The 18,169-nt window shown below is 52.2% G+C and overlaps 8 protein-coding genes across 8 annotated transcripts; 2 read left to right on the plus strand and 6 right to left on the minus strand.

The window, feature by feature from the left end:
* Positions 1–1,239: 1,239 nt before the first annotated feature.
* On the minus strand, positions 1,240–2,491 carry PV08_06306 (uncharacterized protein; the record flags this gene model as incomplete). Its single annotated transcript, XM_016380644.1, has 2 exons — positions 1,240–1,879; positions 1,938–2,491. The coding sequence occupies 2 exons, from the start codon at positions 2,489–2,491 to the stop codon at positions 1,240–1,242; spliced, it is 1,194 nt and encodes a 397-aa protein (XP_016236471.1).
* A 550-nt stretch (positions 2,492–3,041) lies between these two features.
* On the minus strand, positions 3,042–5,240 carry PV08_06307 (uncharacterized protein; the record flags this gene model as incomplete). Its single annotated transcript, XM_016380645.1, has 1 exon — positions 3,042–5,240. The coding sequence occupies one exon, from the start codon at positions 5,238–5,240 to the stop codon at positions 3,042–3,044; it is 2,199 nt and encodes a 732-aa protein (XP_016236472.1).
* Positions 5,241–5,792: 552 nt separating this feature from the next.
* PV08_06308 (adenylosuccinate lyase) lies at positions 5,793–7,244 on the plus strand (the record flags this gene model as incomplete). Its single annotated transcript, XM_016380646.1, has 1 exon — positions 5,793–7,244. One exon carries the CDS (start codon positions 5,793–5,795, stop codon positions 7,242–7,244), a length of 1,452 nt encoding a protein of 483 aa, XP_016236473.1.
* A 144-nt stretch (positions 7,245–7,388) lies between these two features.
* PV08_06309 (uncharacterized protein) lies at positions 7,389–8,114 on the minus strand (the record flags this gene model as incomplete). The annotated part of the gene is made up of 1 exon (XM_016380647.1): positions 7,389–8,114. One exon carries the CDS (start codon positions 8,112–8,114, stop codon positions 7,389–7,391), a length of 726 nt encoding a protein of 241 aa, XP_016236474.1.
* A 449-nt stretch (positions 8,115–8,563) lies between these two features.
* On the plus strand, positions 8,564–9,645 carry PV08_06310 (uncharacterized protein; the record flags this gene model as incomplete). Its single annotated transcript, XM_016380648.1, has 2 exons — positions 8,564–8,686; positions 8,797–9,645. 2 exons carry the CDS (start codon positions 8,564–8,566, stop codon positions 9,643–9,645), a joined length of 972 nt encoding a protein of 323 aa, XP_016236475.1.
* A 2,222-nt stretch (positions 9,646–11,867) lies between these two features.
* On the minus strand, positions 11,868–12,849 carry PV08_06311 (uncharacterized protein; the record flags this gene model as incomplete). Its single annotated transcript, XM_016380649.1, has 4 exons — positions 11,868–12,412; positions 12,470–12,531; positions 12,619–12,769; positions 12,837–12,849. The coding sequence occupies 4 exons, from the start codon at positions 12,847–12,849 to the stop codon at positions 11,868–11,870; spliced, it is 771 nt and encodes a 256-aa protein (XP_016236476.1).
* A 541-nt stretch (positions 12,850–13,390) lies between these two features.
* PV08_06312 (uncharacterized protein) lies at positions 13,391–15,027 on the minus strand (the record flags this gene model as incomplete). The annotated part of the gene is made up of 3 exons (XM_016380650.1): positions 13,391–13,724; positions 13,793–14,724; positions 14,797–15,027. 3 exons carry the CDS (start codon positions 15,025–15,027, stop codon positions 13,391–13,393), a joined length of 1,497 nt encoding a protein of 498 aa, XP_016236477.1.
* A 366-nt stretch (positions 15,028–15,393) lies between these two features.
* PV08_06313 (calcium/proton exchanger) lies at positions 15,394–17,405 on the minus strand (the record flags this gene model as incomplete). The annotated part of the gene is made up of 4 exons (XM_016380651.1): positions 15,394–15,463; positions 15,521–16,692; positions 16,745–17,346; positions 17,402–17,405. The coding sequence occupies 4 exons, from the start codon at positions 17,403–17,405 to the stop codon at positions 15,394–15,396; spliced, it is 1,848 nt and encodes a 615-aa protein (XP_016236478.1).
* Positions 17,406–18,169: the final 764 nt, after the last annotated feature.

An 18,169-nucleotide genomic window follows, 5' to 3' on the forward strand; every position in this document is an offset into this window, starting at 1 on the left:
CGTTCACTCCAAATTTTTCCATTCTACATCGACACCCATCGGTCTGGAAACAGCATTCACTCATTAGCCGAGACAGGAACTCGCAGCCATTTCAAAGGACACACCGCCTACCGCTGGCCCGGACACATTCTCTCGACGAACGGTCATCGTCATCACTACCTTTCTCACACTCGTTATCACATTGAACAGAGGCGGGCGTGGGCGACAGGACCCGCCATCCATCCATCAAGCTGATATGCATCGCATTTGCTCCGCGGACAGACCGGGGCAGCTTTCGCTCATTGATCCCGCCGTCGTTGTGTTCCCTTCACTACAAACGCAACGAGTCCGTGACTCCATCGACGAGTTCGGCGCACACGCCGAAAGGGCCGGTCCTCAAATCATTCGTTTCGATCTGGTCCTGTCGTCATCGCCAAGTCGCTCTCTTCATCTCTCACCCTACTTACTAGCGGGACTACCTCGACTTCCAAGAAGCCGGACTTCGACAACCTACACTCCTTGATCATCATCACAATTTCATTCCACCTCTACGCTCCTTGGACATTATTATCCCTTGCTCATTTCGCGCCTACACTCCTTGGACCATCATGACTATTTTCCATTTGGGTCTCTACTACACTCCTTGGCCACCATTCCTTGGCCCGCTATCAACCACTCTTTCATCTCGCTACTTTGAAGGCTGGACCTTTCGGAAATATCTAGGCGGATCACGCACGGCCTATCATCACAGCTCCCAAAACGAGCGGAAGCCGAAAGAGACTCTCTCCACCTCTCATCTCTCTCCCTCTCCCTCTCGAAAGAAGCCGGCCCTTCAACTCGGGAACGATGCGACCTGGGAAACCTTCCACACCTCCACGACCGAACAAACCACGTCGCCCACTCGCTTCACCGCATCAAGTACCATATACACACAACATATACACTCGCTTACCACGACTGCACGATTTGCTGGACGGATTCAGTCGGCCTTTGATATTGTTGCTTGTTCTTGTGTTCTAGTCGTCATTGTTGCTCGTGCTCGCACTGCTGTCGTTACCGTGCATGATATTTCATCGCTGCGTCGCTGGCGACGCATGTTCTCCATGTTTCTCAAGTCGCTGCATCTTTACGTTATGACTGTACATAGAAAATCAATCCACAACCGGACTCAAAACATGTTTCCCGTTTCATCATCATCATCATTATTCTAGAATGCAGAAGCCCTACCAAAGCCACATGTCCAAATTCGTTGCGCACTATTTAAGTCTCCTTTGCGAGTATTTCGGCACACTCGGTGATCACTTTATCAACCTCCAACCTTCTCAAATACACGTCGGTGTATTCCACAAGTTTGGGCATCCGCAGATAATCTCCCAGATCAATCTGTTTGGTACCAGTCGGCGCATCAAAGCGAAAGTAAGCCGTAGAATCGTTTGGCCTGCGCCTGTTGTGTTGTCGCATGTTTCGATCAAAGTCACGATGTTTCGCCTCTGTATTGGTCACGAATGCAACGGTCTTGGAAACCGTGTTGAAGAACCTCGAAACTCCTGTGCCAGGACGCTTCTTCCTCTCGTGCTCGGGATGTGTCGTACCGAGACTCACGATGCATTTGACTGACGGATTTGGGGCTTCTCCAGACACCAAATCGCCCCGGTTATCCCAGACTTGGGTGATAGGATTGTTGTTGAGGAGTCCACCGTCCCAGAACTTAAGACCCTGGATGTCGACTTCTTTCAAATAGGTCGGAGCAGCCGAAGTGGCGCGTGCGGCTTCCTTGATGGTGATTGTGTTTAGGTTCAGGTCTTGGGCTCCTGCAGAGACCGGGAGAGGCGGGAATGGAGGTGCATAATTGCGCAGGAGTATCGATTCTCCTTTGTCTGCCAGGGTTGCACACATGAACCTACGACACTGATGTCAGTGACTGCTCGGCATGCTCACACTACTGCGCGGTCACTCACATTTGTCCTCGACTCCCTTTGAGAAGCGAAGCGTTTCCTTTCAATTCTCTGTCTTCATCATCGAGCGGAAACGTAGCGACAACTTTGTCAATGGCGTTTTCTAGTGGCTTATGCGAGAATTGAGACCGTCCAGAGAAAGCCTTGAGCCCAAGCCAAACGTCGCCAACAATCTTGCCCACGTACCCATATTGGTGTAGAGGTATTGGTCCGAGTTTTGGGCTGAAGACTTTCTTAGCTAGATTCTGATACGCGGCAATCACATCACTGCATCTCATGTCCAGACGGAACAACATCAGTGCAATCAAGCCCCCAGTACTTGTTCCTGCGGCAAGGTCGAAATAGTCAACTGGCTTTCGTTCTTCTTCGTTGATTTGCTTGCCCAGTAAGACAGCCCTCTCATTCTCAACCTCCTGTATGCGGTCCATCAGTTTCTTGAGTATCACCACGCTCGAAATACCTCGGACACCTCCTCCATCGAAGGATAGCAGGTTGTAGGACTCGGTTCTTCCGGATTTTGGCGCGGGTGCTTGGGAGCTACCTCCAAAGGATAGCATCTTGGGTGTGTCAAGGTGTGAAGGTGACGTACGACAATGCTTTCGCGTTCAAGGAACCTAGCACCACAGGATCGAAGTGGTTCTCTCGATAGAGTGCGTTTTCGCAACGTCAATGGCCGGTTGCGCGAGCGATGCTGCTTGAGGTTGTATCAGGGCATGGCATAGCGCGGTAGGACTGTGGCAGATTGTATGGGGATACAGATGACAACTAGGAACAAGGCGGAGGGCTTAAGGAATAATACGTCGACAGCAATGCTGGAGGAAAAGTGTGATATTGCTAGTTGTGGTCGGTGGTTGGCAAACTCGCTTTAGTCCTTCCTCAGTGCAAGTGCCGTGAGCAGGAGGAAAGTGCATTCGACTAAGCCTCAGGCGACGCCTTCATCCAGATCTGTATCGAACCTCAACTGCCAATATGGCGCAACGTAGGTTCAATTCGTCTCAGGTCCCAGCCGGGAGTGGGAGAAACCACCAAAACTCGGAAGGATGTCGCCGGTATGGATGATGAGGGTGACTCTCTCCTGTAAAAAAAACTCCGTATATTATCTTTTCCTCATCGGCCCTCGAGAAACGCGCCATCAGCCTTGCCACTAAGCAGCGCATCCACATCGACCCGACCCCCAGCCAAGTACCTCTCGCTAACACCTAGATTGACTCGCTTATCCAGAAGGTCTTGAAGTGCAGCTCGCCATTGTGATATCTGGTCTTTGCCCGTAGCAGCCTTTTCCTTTTCTTTCTTGGCCTTTCCTCCACCACGGCCTCGGCGCCCCTTCTGCCCCTGACTCTCAAACTCCTCACTGTCATACTCAACGCCGAGCTCTTCTGCAGCAGTCCTCAACCATTCATCTTTGCTATTCGTTTTCTCTTTTGCTATCGTCGCGTCGCTGATCTTGTGGGCCAGATCTACCCGGTCAGCCAATCTCTTGACTAGTCGACCATCTAAATCCACAACATCAGGGGCCTTGTCAGACTTGTGCACCTCTGCAATCAGCCTCGTGACGCCCGCAACTTCGTCAGGTGAGCAAAGCAAGATCGACCGACCAGAGTTCTCAGCACGAGCCGTTCGTCCTGAGCGATGGACATACATGTCCGCAGTACGAGGCACGTGGTAGTGAATGATCAGTTGAATGCCCTTGATGTCAAGACCACGTGCTGCAACATCTGTGGCGACAAGAACCGTTCGTTGTGCGGCGAATTTCTCCAGCGACCGCAATCTCGATTTCTGGGGCATGGTCGAATGTAGTCCGACCGCTGGTTGTTTTAGGGTTTGCAAAAAAGTCACCAATCTTCGCACTGCCGAAATACTGTTTGTGAAGACCAGTGTCTTTGCAGTCGCATTTTGCATAAGTAGTGCATAGAGGTAGAGATCTTTCTTCATTGCAGCGCATTCCACAATCGACTCAGACAGAGCCGTCGCCATTTGCGTTTCCGGATTAACATCAATAAACGTAGGTTTTGCCTCTCTGAATGAAAGCTTTCGTAGAAGGTATTCCATCGACTGCTGATTATTGAGTAGTTGGTCACTCATACGCTTGCCGGGCTTAACCTTTGCCGTCAACTTCTGTTGTAAACCCTTGTGGAACGTGGCAGAAAAGACCAGAGTCTGTCTTTGAGATTTTTGTGAACCTTTGACAGCCTGTCTTTCTGTAGCCTCCTCATCGACCACCTCTCGATCCAAGGCGTCAAGGATATTCTCAACCTCCTTGAAATGACCTTCGCTCAGCAGCCTGTCCGCTTCATCAACAACCAAATACTTGATTGCTTTCAGGCGATCCATGAAGACGTCCGGGTCATGGTGCGCCGATGTATCGTTCATCACTTCCCATAGTCGTCCGGGAGTCGCTACGACAATGTCTGCGTATCCCAATTGTCGTTGTTGCTTGATGATCGACAACCCACCGGTCACCGCAGTCACACTCGGATGATTTTCCAAACCCATACACAATTCATTGAGATGCTTGTGGAGCTGCAGGGCAAGTTCTCTTGTCGGTGCGAGAATGAGCGCTAGTATCGAGTCCTTGGGTTTCTTCGGTGCGTTGCTTGTTGCAGCTGCGGTTGAGAGCCAGTTTTCGAAAATCGGTAAGCCGAACGCGAGTGTTTTGCCCGATCCGGTGACAGCTTTCCCAATGACATCGTGGCCTTGTTTGATCGCTGGAATTGCAGTTTCCTGAATAGGTGTCGGCTTCGCAAATCCCATTCGAGCAAGCTGTGACAAGGTGGTCGGGTGTAGTTCCAGGCCTTTCCATGCTGATACATCGGTCTTCAAGTCATCGGTGGTTTCCTCCAAGACGTCAAACCCCAGCCCAGGCTGAACATCGGTCGCCTGTTGTTTTGGTTTCTGGGTCTGTGTCTTGTTGGACGGATCTGTTTGCTTTGGCGTTTTCGTATTCGCGCTGACAGGAACAGACTTGACCTCTTCAGAGAGTGGCTGAGTCTGCGATTCATCGTCAAATCCGCCCCATTCCTCTCCGTCGATGTCTTCGTTCGCATCTTCCAACACCGCCTCCTGAGACTTGGGTCGGAACATGACTGCGTTGGTCGATTCGTCTCTGACAACTTCGACATCGTCGATTTCTTCGAGCCCAAAAAAGCCCTCGGCATCTTCCAGCCGTCCAGGAAGAGATACCTCTTTCCATTTCAAGGAATCACCTCTGACGGTTGAGCTTTTCACCGTGCCCTGTTTGGTCGGTTCAGGAAGTTTCTGCTTTTTCCGAGCAGCCTGCTCACCAGGCGCCACCTTCCGTTTCGACATTGCAGCCACCCTGTATGATCGCCGGTGTCGCTGCACGAATAGTCACTGCTATGAGGCTAAACGGAAAAAAAGTTTCTGAACATCAACGCAAATCTGAAACGGCCTTCGGCGGTCGAATGATTCGCCGTAGAGGTTGCCCAAAAGCGGCGTGAAGCAATGGGACCACCACAGCCAACGCCGGTGCAAGCAAGAGCTTCAACTGTGGTGTCACAGCAACAGATGGCGTGTTTGGTCTTTACGATAAAATCTTACAGAAAGGTGAACAGGAGCGAATACCGTTGTTGAGCGAGCTTCATTCATCACTGAAGGCAGTAAGATACTTCCTCGTACTTGGAACTCCTGGTATCTCGCATTTCAACCAATCAACACCGTCCATTTTTTTCATCCGACAATTTTTACCAACAAGACACCCCGCGCCATGTCATAAAAATCAAGCTCCATAAACGAAACATACAGTACAAGACGGCGAAGTTCAGTCCATAGCAACGGACAGTCGCGAATCTGACATAATAGTCTACCACCAGTCTCTGCGGTGGTCTTGTCACCGTCGTCATGTCCTTCGACGAATGGCAATCGCCCATGGGCGCTCGCTATGCGAGCAAAGACATGCTCAGACTTTTCAGCGCCCGCACCCGCGCATCTACATGGCGTCAACTTTGGATCTGGCTCGCCGAAGCTGAAAGAGAACTAGGTCTCGATATTTCCGAAGAAGCAATCAGTCAAATGAAGGCTGCGAGCACCATGACCGACGAGGACTTTACCGTTGCTGCCATCGAGGAGAAGCGACGACGACACGACGTTATGGCTCATGTCCATGCATTTGGTCAGCGAGCACCAGCGGCGGCCGGAAAGATCCATCTAGGCGCTACATCGTGCTACGTGACCGACAACGCGGATCTAATCTTTTTGCGTGACGGGTTGTCCCTCCTGCTTCCCAAAATCGCCAGATGTATCAAGAAACTGTCCGACTTCGCCGTGGAGTACAAAGATCTGCCATGTCTGGGTTTCACGCATGGCCAACCAGCACAGCCCATCACCGTCGGACGCCGTGCCACACAATGGATCGAATCTCTGCTCATGGATCTGCGCAACATCGAGCGAGCACGATCCGATCTACGCTTCCGAGGCGTCAAAGGCACCACCGGCACACAAGCGTCTTTCCTTGAATTGTTCCACGGAGATCACGCCAAGGTCAAGGCCCTAGATGAGCTTGTTACCAAGAAGGCGGGTTTCACCAAGCGCAGCATCGTGTCAGTCCAGACCTATAACCGCAAGATTGACTTCGATGTCGCCAATGTTCTCGCGTCCTTTGGCACGACGTGTGAACACATCGGCACCGACATCCGACATTTGGCTATGATGAAAGAACTCGAAGAGCCATTCGAGAAGGACCAAATAGGCTCATCTGCCATGGCATACAAACGGAACCCAATGCGCTGCGAGCGAATGTCGAGTCTGGGCCGGAAATTGACCTCTTTGCCCCAAGGATTCGGCCAGACATATGCGCATCAGTGGTTCGAACGATCGCTTGATGACTCTGCAATCCGACGAATCGATATCCCGGAGATGTTCCTGATCGCTGACTCGCTGTGCATCTTGCTTGACAATGTTTCTTCTGGATTGGTTGTATACCCTGCTGTCATCAACAGCCGTCTCCAACAAGAGTTGCCCTTCATGGCCACCGAGACAATCATCATGCGTTTGGTCGAGAAGGGTGCAAGCAGGCAGGAAGCTCACGAACAGATCCGTGTGCTTTCGCACCAGGCAGGTGCAGTAGTGAAACAAGAGGGCAAGGCCAATGACTTGGTTGAGAGAATCAGGAAGGAGAAGTTCTTCGAACCAGTGTGGGCGGAGTTGACGGAGAGCGACCTTTTGAACCCTGCCAAGTTCATCGGCAGGTCACCTGAACAAGTGGTTGAATTTGTCGAGGAGGAGGTTGAGCCTGCACTCGCGTCGTACAAGGAGGCAATTGCAGGAGTGGCAGCTGCGGAAATCCATGTTTAGGTTATCGTGTCGTAAAAGTAGGTTTTGTCCCGAAGAACCTCTGGTGCATCTTCATGCTCATCGAGCAGTGTGACCTTTTAACTCTCCATGCTTTCTTCCTTGCGGCAGCCGGTGGTTAACTAACTCTGTACGCGAGTCCGTACCTCATCCATCAGTCATTTCGTCGATCATGTCCCACAGTCGTCGCTGTTCATCCAATTTTGGGTTTTCGTTGCCAATAGTAGAGGTCTCTCCATTCAAATCTGTGGCCATCGCTGATCCGGCATGGGCTGCCGTGTTTCCCAGCTCGCCCAAGAACTGCTCAACTTTCTGCTTCAGGTTGTCAGATTCTTCCATCTCCCTCTCGCCGTCCTCCAATATGTCCTCTAGCATCTCCTTGACACTTTCTCGCGCCTGGTGCGGTCTGTACATGTTAATGACCACGTGAATATTGAGTACCAATTGTCGGATATCCGCCATTTTCTCTTCATAAGATGTGGGATCCAGCGAGAGATCGCTTGTCAGCTCGAGGAAATTGAGCATCAGAGACTTGGTCATCTTGCTCAGCAGGACGGCATGGTTGAGGTTCGGGCTGTCGGGGTCAAACAGTAGCTGATCTCTAGGCAGCGAGGTTGGTTTGCTCGGGTCAATGACCTGACTCTGGCCAAATGTCGTGTAGACTTCTGCGGATTCAGGTGGAGGAGGCGGAGGGCGCAGATAAGCCAACGGAATCGGCAACTTCTCGGATCGCCCTGGCTCGCTCGACTCAATCTCTTTGAGTTTTTCCTCGTTCGCCGTGGTGAAATGGCGCCAGAACGGAGGAGGTGCAGGGAAGGGAGCCTCAGGCAGTTGCTGCTGCTGCTGCGGCTGCTGATGCTCTTGGTCCGCCATGGCAAGACGGTGGTGATTACGTTACTCACGCAACTGTCAACACATGCCGGATATCCCGCGCAATTGTAAGAGATAGGTTGCGTCGTTCTTGTCGTCCTGGTGGGCAGGGTGTTGACATGCAAAGCGACACGTAAGGTGGTGTAGGCCAGAGATGCGCCAATGGTAAACCACAATTTGCGGCATAGAGTTATTGGAACCTGGGAGGAGACAGGGACTTCCACGTGACTCGGGTGCAACTCGGTTGTAGCAGCGAGAGAAGATAGAGAGAGTACAGGTAGCCTATCGCCTCTCACACTCGACGAGGCGTTCCTTTCCGCAAAAGATCAATCGTCCCTTTTTTCTCACCATCATCGCGGGCGTCCTCTACTCGTATCGTCGTGATGGGAATCTACCGAGGCTTCTGGTAAAGGGGCCCTTCCTCCCTCGAAGCGCTCTCTTCGTTGGTCGCGATGAAGCAAAAGCAATCTATACACGAGAGCGCAGGCATGGCAGGGACTCTGGCACGGTTTTGGCGACGGTCGTATGCGCCCGACTACATCGGCTTCGCTCTCGTCCTCGCAGCGTACATGTGGGTAAGTCTGCAGCGGTTTATTCAACTATATGTGAACAACCACCCTGCCTGTTCAAGCGGTCCTCCCTCCGAGTCCTCTCCGCTGACACTTCTGTTTCCTCACCGAACCAGGAACAAACCTTCGCGGTACCTTTCCACCGCATGTTCACGCTCGACGACCACACGAAGCAGTACCCGCACGCGGCCGTCGAGCGGGTGCCGACGCTGAACCTCATCCTCTACGCGGGCATCGGCCCGCTGGTATTCATCCTGGCGTGGGCGGCGGTCGCCCGGCCGGGCTTCCACAAGGCCCACGTCACGCTGCTGGGCCTGTTCGTCTCCGTCTTCCTCACGTCGCTCCTCACGGACATCGTCAAGAACGCCGTCGGCCGGCCTCGTCCGGACCTGATTGCCCGATGCAAGCCGGCCGCCGGCACGCCCGAGCACGAGCTGGTGACGTTCGCCGTGTGCACGGAGTCGAGGCACCGCACGCTGCACGACGGCTGGCGCAGTTTCCCCTCCGGCCACAGCAGCTGGGCCTTCGCGGGCCTGGGATACCTCGCGCTCTTCCTGGCGGGACAGCTACGCATCTTCAGGCCGCACGCCGACCTGGCCAGGGTCTTGGTCGTGCTCGCGCCTCTGGTGGGCGCCGCGCTGATTGCCATGTCGCGCCTGGCGGATTACAGGCACGACGTCTACGACGTCACCTCCGGGAGCATCCTCGGCATGGGCGTGGCATACTTCACGTACCGACGTTATTACCGCCCACTGAAACACCCGAAGTGCGATGTGCCGTACCCGAGTCGAGCAGAGTACGAAAGTGCCAGGACCGGTGCCAAAGGACGGGACTTGGAAGAAGCTCGACTTCACGATGACTTCTCACTTGACGATCTTTCAGAGGGCGAAGACGCGGAATCTTTTCCATTGAACGAGACTCGGCCTGTCAGGCTGGACAAGGTGCGTGGTGGTGTATCTACATGATTGGGTTGGATATGTGTCTTCTGTACGGGAATGTATTTGTGATGCGTCGTAATATCATGCGTGTATGATCATGGTAAAATCATTTACTGTTGGGATATTCAACCAGCTCACATGATGAAATGTTGTAACCTCGAACAATATCCGATGATAATTGTCATGTAGTACGTAGTACGTACAACCAAGTCACCATGGCCTGCATGTGTGTGCTTTGACACATGCTCGACGTTTCAAGATTCTAGTTCAAGAAGCAAGCTACTATCCGGCGGAGAGAGGGGGGGAGAGAGTCACATTGCAATAGTCATGGTCCATATGCTCAAATAGAACAATCATGGTTCAACAGAGTCGCAGTTCGTATATTCATCATTTGCAAAAGTATCACAGCCGGTCATTTTCCCACACGTACTATGCGTTGTGTAAGTGTCGATTTGAGTAAAAGGGGGGTGTCTGTCCGTGTGTGCGTGTGTGCGTGTGTGTGCCTTTTCATCCTTTCAGCCCTCATACTACGCAGCAGCAGCAGCAGCGTGCGTGTGTTGATGGACGTATGCATTCATTCCATCCAGTCGACATGGTGTACAGACGAAAGAAAGTGAGCGGTTCCCGTCATGCCTCTCGAAAGGAGGGGCGGTTGGGGGGGTGGACGTCGTGGTATAGTGGCCGTGGTCGTGTTCGCGTTTGGGGTTTGTCATGGTCGTGATGTTCGTGGTGCTAGTAGTAGTAGTAGTCGTGCAAGTAAACGCGGTAGCGGTAGCGGTAGAGGTGGAGATAAGAGGTGGCGGTAGAAACGGTGGTGGCCGTGATCCTCACATGACGGTGCATGGAATGATGCAACAGTCGCACTCATAGTCACCTAACAAGGGCGAAGGAAGGGAGAGAAGAGGTCAGCCAAAAATAAAAAACTTTGAACTTCTCGTTGATCTTCTCGCTTCGAGCTCGGCTCTAGGCTCTCGACCCGTCGACTCTCAACCCAATCTCCTCTCTCACGTCGAGGATGAATGAAATTGACGAAAAAGGGGCCCCAACGCTCCGCCCCCCTCCCCCCCCCTCGGAGAAACACCACACAGCACCAAAAAAAAAGAGTAAGGGCCGGCGGCACACCATACTAGAGGAACTCAGGTGGAGAAGAGAAGAAATGACACAAAACGGGACAAAACAAAAGGCAAAAAGAAAACACACACACACACGCACCACAGTCACACGGAATACATCCCGGTTTCGAAGGTCCCTTGACGCCCTTTGCGATGGTTGACGTTGAAGAAGTGGTCGACGAAGGAGGCATTGTTGGTTGACCACACCGCACACAGCCGTGGACAGGACAAGAGAGGAGAGGGGAGGAGAGGGCAATGAGTTTTCGAGGAGGAGGAGGAGGAGCGTGGCCGGTCGATAGGACGATAGATAGGACGACGTCGTAAAAGTGTTGATGTGAAACTCCACTCGCAGACAGACGCAGTAACTTAATAGTACTTGAGCTGAGTGTGAGGAAAAGAGAGAGAAAGACCGGCTGGCTGAGGCGTTTTGGTCGAGGTGGAATTAACTACCTAGATAGATAACTGACCTACAAGTAACGGAGTAGTAATATTAATACTGTACACGTACTGCATGGACCTGGGGAATTGGCGGTGACGTCGTCACTTGACAGCTCGCATCGAAGATTCCAAGCTTTTGTTTCGTATCCAAGTTAACTAGTCCCCTTTTTCTTGAAACACTGTGGCTCATGGTTCGGTGAAGACCTCCGGTGTGTTCGAGGGACTGTGTACCGCACCAACACCAGTCACCCAGGTCCAGTTGAAACAAGTCCAATCTCCGCCTACGAGTGCGAGTATTGGCTGTATTCCAGACTCGAACTTTGGTGTCCCTCTAACCGCTACACTGAACCTTTGTATTTGTTCTAAACAAATCCCCAAGAACCCTCTCCCATGTCTCCAGCACCAGCGAGTGCATCGTCTTGCATCATAAACATGTCCCCGTACCGCTTTGCAACCGCTTATTACCCGGACTTCACACCTGCGCCATGAAAGTATATTCATACAGCACACCGCCTGCAACAGTGCACATTCCCAGCCTGCTAGAACAGACCACATATGTCATGCGTACAATCGCAGTCAATCATACCCTTCAACCCTCAATACTCGTCATAATCTCTATTCCTTGACTGTTGCAGGGACCCCTCCAAACTCGACACGTTTCTCGCCAACAGCTGCTGACTTGACCACTCCACACCCAACTCAATCAGGCCCAAGCGCTTTGTTGGCGGTGTTATCAAAGATCTCAACATCTGAAAAGTACAACTTCCGTGGCAACCACAGGATGGTGTCGACGACCTTGGTTCCCACAACACACAGAAATGTCGCCCAGAATTGCCAAAGGACCATCAACAGGACACCCACTCCCCATGGCAGTATGAACTTGATCCACTCGCTCGTTTGGTACAGATCGTCCTGGGATTGAATAAAGTACTTTATGTCGTCGTCATCGCTGTCGTCGCCTACGTACTGATCAGAAGAGCGGTCAGGAGCATCCCGCTTGCTCTTACCCTCGAATGAGATCATGCTCTTCCTCCTGCCCTGACCCCCTCCCTTGCCTTTCTTCGCTCGTTTCAATGGCGATTTCTCCACTTGCGGAGCAGACTCGTCCGGAGCCTGTGATGTGGGATCGGTGGTAAGCTGCAAGACGGTGACCAGTTTGACGGGAGCGATGTAGAATGGGACCACCCAGAGTCTGAAATCCTGATGCATCGACACGTAGAGGAGAAGCTTTTCTTTGTCGAATGCTGGTGGTTTTCAGCTGACACGCTCTTCCAAGAGGGATGCCTGTCACTCTTCCTTACCAACACTGTCAATCCAGATGTCGACGTGAGGGCTGAGGATTTTGTACCAGCGGTAAATCATGCTGGGGGAGAAATCAGTAATGGGGAACAAAGACAGGAGATATTCCTCTCGCCCAAAATGCATCCCCTGCAGAGGAAGCGATACGTACATGATGAGCCAGATCGAACCGGGAAAACTCCCCGTTCTGCAAAATGGGTGGGTGAATGATGCGGCGGGCGTGAAATATAACTTGATGGTGTCGGATTGTACATCAGACGGCGCGGTAACCAGTGTCTTTATGATGTGTGGTATCTCGGCCACTAAATGCCAGATTGATCAGTGACTCCCCGCTCGGCGATTGGGTGCGTGGGTGCTCGATGGACGTACCAGGGTCGTCCATGGTCAAAGAATCGGTGAAGTTGGCGAGCAGAATGTGTGTGACTTGCGATGGCGGTTCACTTGGTTTGCTCGAGTCGTCGGAGACTGTCCGGAATGGTGTCCGGTGGAAGAGTGTCCTTGACTTCAGGAATCAACGTTATCGCAGCTCGAGTGGAAGGTGCGTTCTCTCATGCCTACTTGACGTTCAAAAGGTCCCTTTGATCATGCCAGAAGGTGGGCGTCCGGTGGTGGCTCGTCTATCTTCTTCGACACTGAGTAGGTATTTATGATTATATCGAGAATCGAGGCTCAAACTTGACGTCATTCCTAGAACCTCCGTCAGATCCTCCAATTCCGAGTTGTTTGCATGTGAGACCGTCAGTCGTGAATGCAACCAGATTTAAAGTGCAATAGGGGAAGCCTCTCGCCAGCAGAACACCCCATCGCCGTATTTGTGCCGTGTATCATATACCGATCTACCACGAGTGCAACAAACAATCTATGAACTTTTCTATTTCCATTCAGCCTTGTCTTCCCGAGTTCTCCTCGTCACTGACTATTCCCTACTCGTCCATCTTGCTCTTGCGGTACCCGAGCCCGTTCCTCAGCTTGTCTTCCTTCTCTACGATACTTGCTGGCAGATGCTTGCCAATTCCAAACAGCACAAAAAATGCCCACTTCCACCGGAATGGGTTGATCAACGTGACGAAACAGAACCAGTACAGCAGCTCCGAGTAGGTGAAGAAGTCGAATGCTTTGGTGGGCGCCAAAGCCTTGACGGTGCTGGTGAAATCGACCCATCTTTTCATCCACCACGTCCGTGGAGTGGTCAAGGGGTCGACGAGAAACATGAGCAGCATGCGGGTGTAGATGCCAATGTGATAATTTCCCACAGTGCTGCAACGACAAGGCGTTCAGTGGTCAGCAGTGAATCTGTGCAGACGAACTGAAGGCGCAAGACTTACCCAATGGCGTTGACGTAGGTCGAGTTGATCGCACAGATGGATGGTTCGGTGGGAGGAAAGCACTGGATAAACCAGCGCGGTGGTTCGTAGCCTGGCTCGAAGCACTGCTCTGGTAGAAAGTCGAGACTGGGCCGCTTGTAACCGGTGGCCATGATGATCATGTCCCCTTCCACCAGTGTATGATGGCCTGGTCCGCCTTTTGGCACTCCCTTGGCCCGGCGATTGAAGACGATGCCGTTGTCCTCAACCTCCTCGATGTCCCCTCGGAGCCACGACGCTTTTCCGGCCCTGATCTGATTGAAGATCTCGCTGTTGACCATCGGCGTCTCGGTGAAAAGACCTTGGTCGGTCGGTGCAATATCTTTGAGGTCGCGGTAGAAGAAGACCCGTAGAAGGGTTTCGGGGATCCACGACAGGAGAGTCTCCTGGCCAAAGATGTTGAAGGACAGGAGGGCATCCACGAAACCATTGCGGGGGATGATCCATTTATCACTCCTCGCAAGCACTTTGATCTCTGCCGCGCCGGTATCGACCGCCCATTCCAACGCCTCGACCGCACTGGCACCGCCGCCTACAATGAGGATCTTTTTGCCACTGGCATCCTCGTGGTCAAGTCTGGACGAATGGACGATCTTCCCCTTGAACCTATCCTGGCCTGGAAGATGGGGCATCTTGGGTGCACCGCAGGTCCCAATGGCCGGGATGACTCCTTCAAATCTCCCGTTCGAGGGGTCGTTGATTATCCAGCGGTCGAGTTTATCCTTGTAAATCTTTTCGACTTGGACGTTGAACCTCGTCCGTTCATCAAGACCGTAGCGGTGCCAGAGTTGCCGGACCTGGTCCACAATCTGATTCTGTTTCGGATATCCACGGTCCCACCGTACAGAAGGATGGAACCGATACATTACACTGTGAATCTGGAGCCCGGAAGTCTATATGTAAGTTGTTAGAAAGATGATACCTCTCGAATATGTCACAACGCATCATCCACTTGCCGTGTTGACGTCGGACCAGATGCCACCAAGATGATCCTTGCCCCGAGCTTCGAACAAGGTCACTTCGAATCCATGACCAACACAATGTGCTGCGGCGGAAACACCAGTCAAGCCACCCCCGATGACCGCAATCTTTGGTCGTCGTAGTTGGGCGCCGGGAGCGGGCGGGTTTGGGGAGAATATTCTAGCTAGCAGCCATTGAACCAGAGTGTAGAGCCAGACAATGGGATTGAAAGCCATGGCAGCGGCTGTAGTGACGTCCGACGGGCCTGGGTCAGGACGAGTCGAGAATGAAAAGAGTATTCGAGACAGGACGTTGTTGAATTATTTAATCCAGAGGTTCCTCGTTCCTCACCAAACGTCATCGGTGGACATGGTTTCCGGCAAGTAAGAGTAAGACCCACGTTGAATCACTTGCATGTGAAAGTGTCTCGGCTCTTTGAAGATGGAGCATGTTTCGTAACCTCTACGTAGCTAGTTGGGTTCCCTCGTCCGCTTTACGGGACAGTTGGGCAGTCAGTGCAGGTGGGATGAGGTCGAATTAACAGCTTTTTGTATACGAGTTCTACAAAATTGGGAGCAGATAGAAAGACCATTTCCGAGCGTCTAGCCGCCGCCAGGTCCACTTGTGAGAGAGCTCTGATCTTGGTCGTCTGGGAAGAAATATGCTCCAACTCTGTAGGTTCGGTTAGTTGACATGCGAGAACTGCGCGGGCAGGGAAAGGAAACTCACGCAACAATGATGTAACAAGCACATAACAGCGCCCCTTCCAGATAGTTGCTCCGGCCGTCGAGCACGAGGAAATTGACGATAAAGGTCGAAACGAAAAGCGAGCCGGTTTCGAACAGACTGAAATACAACGACATGCTTTTGTCCATGATCCACCCAAGGATAACGACAATCGGCGTGACAAAAAGTGCAATCTGAATAGAGGAGCCCAACGCCACTCCAAGAGCAAGGTCGAGTTTGTTCTTCGCCGCAACAGTCACCGCTGTAACATGCTCTGCTGCATTGCCCACGATGGGCAAGATGATCAGCCCAATGAAGGCTTCCGAGAGTGGCGAGTTTTCGACCAGGTGTTCGATGCTGCCAACCAGGAACTCTGCACATAAAGCGACGAGGCCGGTTGAGATGAGCAGCCAAATGATGGATGCGGTCTGACCCATCGGCGGCTCGCTTTCATCTTCCTTTGAAATTGTGCTTTTGGGGGTCTGGCGCCTGTCGATTCTTCGGGCCGCGGGAGACAGGTTTTGCCATTGTACATCCTCGCGATAGTTGGGATCTGACCTGTAGCGTCGGAGGTTATTTTGCGCATGGTCTGTGACAGGTCCCCCTGTGGGATTGGTTGAGGACCGGAACACTGGGGGTGTACGGAACGGCAGCCCTCGAGGTCCTAATGGCAGCTTTGCCTTGGCGCCGGCTTGAGACGTGGCGGTGACTGTCACAGGGGTCGCAATAGGTCCCGAGTGTTGGGAAGGCTGTTCCATCTCCGCTGGTTCTTCGGTTTTTTCAATTGCAATGTCTGTGGGCGGGACACCTTCAGGCTGAACAGGCTCTATGCCTCTTTCTGGTTCTATTTCTGTCTTCTCATGTCGTTTCATGCCCAATTTCGCCCTCAATCGCTTACGCACACGACGATTGGAACCCGAACCAGAGTTCACAGTGGACACTCGTGATGAACTTGCAGACGAACTGGATGAGTCGAACCGAGCGAGAAAGCCAGGAGCTGATTCCTCGTCGATGACGTGCTGCGGCGTACCTTGATACAGATATGCATGGGACTTGAGTTGAAAAAGAAGGTAAAGGAAGTAGATGACTAGGAGGATGACCGATGTGCCTCGGCTCAGCTTGATTACCGCACGATCTGCACGGTCCATGTCACTGAAGGAAGCATGGAAAGCGGTCTGCTTGGGGTTAGCTGTTGTCTCGTCGATTGCAGAAATTATGGGGACCAACCGGAATCAACAGACTGAGAACCGCCAGGGCCAAGAGACAAGCACTCATCTGCGTCACAGTACTGTCGTAGATCTGCTCTTGGTATTCTAGGCCACCGATGAGGAAAGCCATGCCCAAAATGAGGAGCAGGTTGGCCAGGAGTGAGCCTATCAGAGAGGCCTGTACAATGCGGATCTCGTTCTTAACGAGAGCGATGATGAAGATGATGAGTTCGACTGCATTTCCAAAACTGACATTCAGCAGTGCCCCCAGCGTGGGTCCAAGTCGATGGGCAACGCATTCGGTTGCGAAGGTCAAAAGCCCTGCCAGGGGAATGATGGCAACGGCATTGAGTGCAAAGACAATGTTCGGATCGACATTTGCGAAATGGACAGCGATACCGACGGGCACAAATACCAAGAGGACATTGACCCAACTATGGAAGAGGGGCGCTTTCACATTTTTCCAAAGGCGCGTCGAACGAGAGCCTTTGGAGCTCTCGACTTCGGTCTCCTGGCCATTGGTGGAGGCTTTGCCAGCAGCTTTCGAAGTCTGATCACTGTGCGACCAGGGATTGAATTTGTTTTGATGAGCAGACGAATGTGCCCATGCTCGGACTCGGTCTGCACTGGTGATCAGGATTGGAGACGGTCACCGCGAGGGGAGAGGAGAACATACGCATTGTTATTGAGAGAATTGGCCGTACAAGGACATGTTACAGGGGTCGCGATGTATGAGAAGTCTCGCGGAGGAAGGAAAAGGATGGTGAAGGCCTCCAAAAAGTGTCGCGTCACGGAAGGATGTATACTACGAATACTGTAGGTAATAATGAACCAAATATTCAGGACAGCGAATGGAGTCGATGATGGCAAAAGGTCGAGGCAAACAGGGAAACAAGATCCAAGACCAAGACAATCTAGGAAACGCTTGGCAAGGGCCAAATTTGCGACAGCCGAGGGCGTATTTGACGTCACCTCCACACACAGGGGGTTGTGGGTGGTGAATCCGCACGAGGGAAAAGAAGAGGTAAAGGTAAATGAGGTACGAGCACTCGCAAAGAAGGAAAATAGACGAGCAGAGCAGCTCATTGCCTCCGACTTCCAGACGAGGCCTCGTCCCAGGGGCGGCATTCTATTACATCATTCAGAGTTGGCAACTGGGACGCTGCTGATGCTTATGGCGTCTTATTGCATTGGCCAAGGCGCCTTGGTTAAAGCGAAGCCTCTCACACGCGTGCATCATGATTGGGTGTCGACCCCTTAAGGCGCCTTAGCTTCCGTGGCGAATAAACAGTGTACCAGATTCGGAGAGCTTGATATGTGAACTTTTGATCGGCTATCTGCATTTCATCCAGAGCCAACAAAACAGCTGTATCGTTATATCCTCGACATTGCTCTCTACTTGGCCTGCTGCGTTTCAGTCACTAAAGGTTGACCCTACAGTTTT

The sequence above is a fragment of the Exophiala spinifera genome (genome assembly GCF_000836115.1).
Source record: "Exophiala spinifera strain CBS 89968 unplaced genomic scaffold supercont1.4, whole genome shotgun sequence".
Classification (NCBI taxonomy): domain Eukaryota; kingdom Fungi; phylum Ascomycota; class Eurotiomycetes; order Chaetothyriales; family Herpotrichiellaceae; genus Exophiala; species Exophiala spinifera.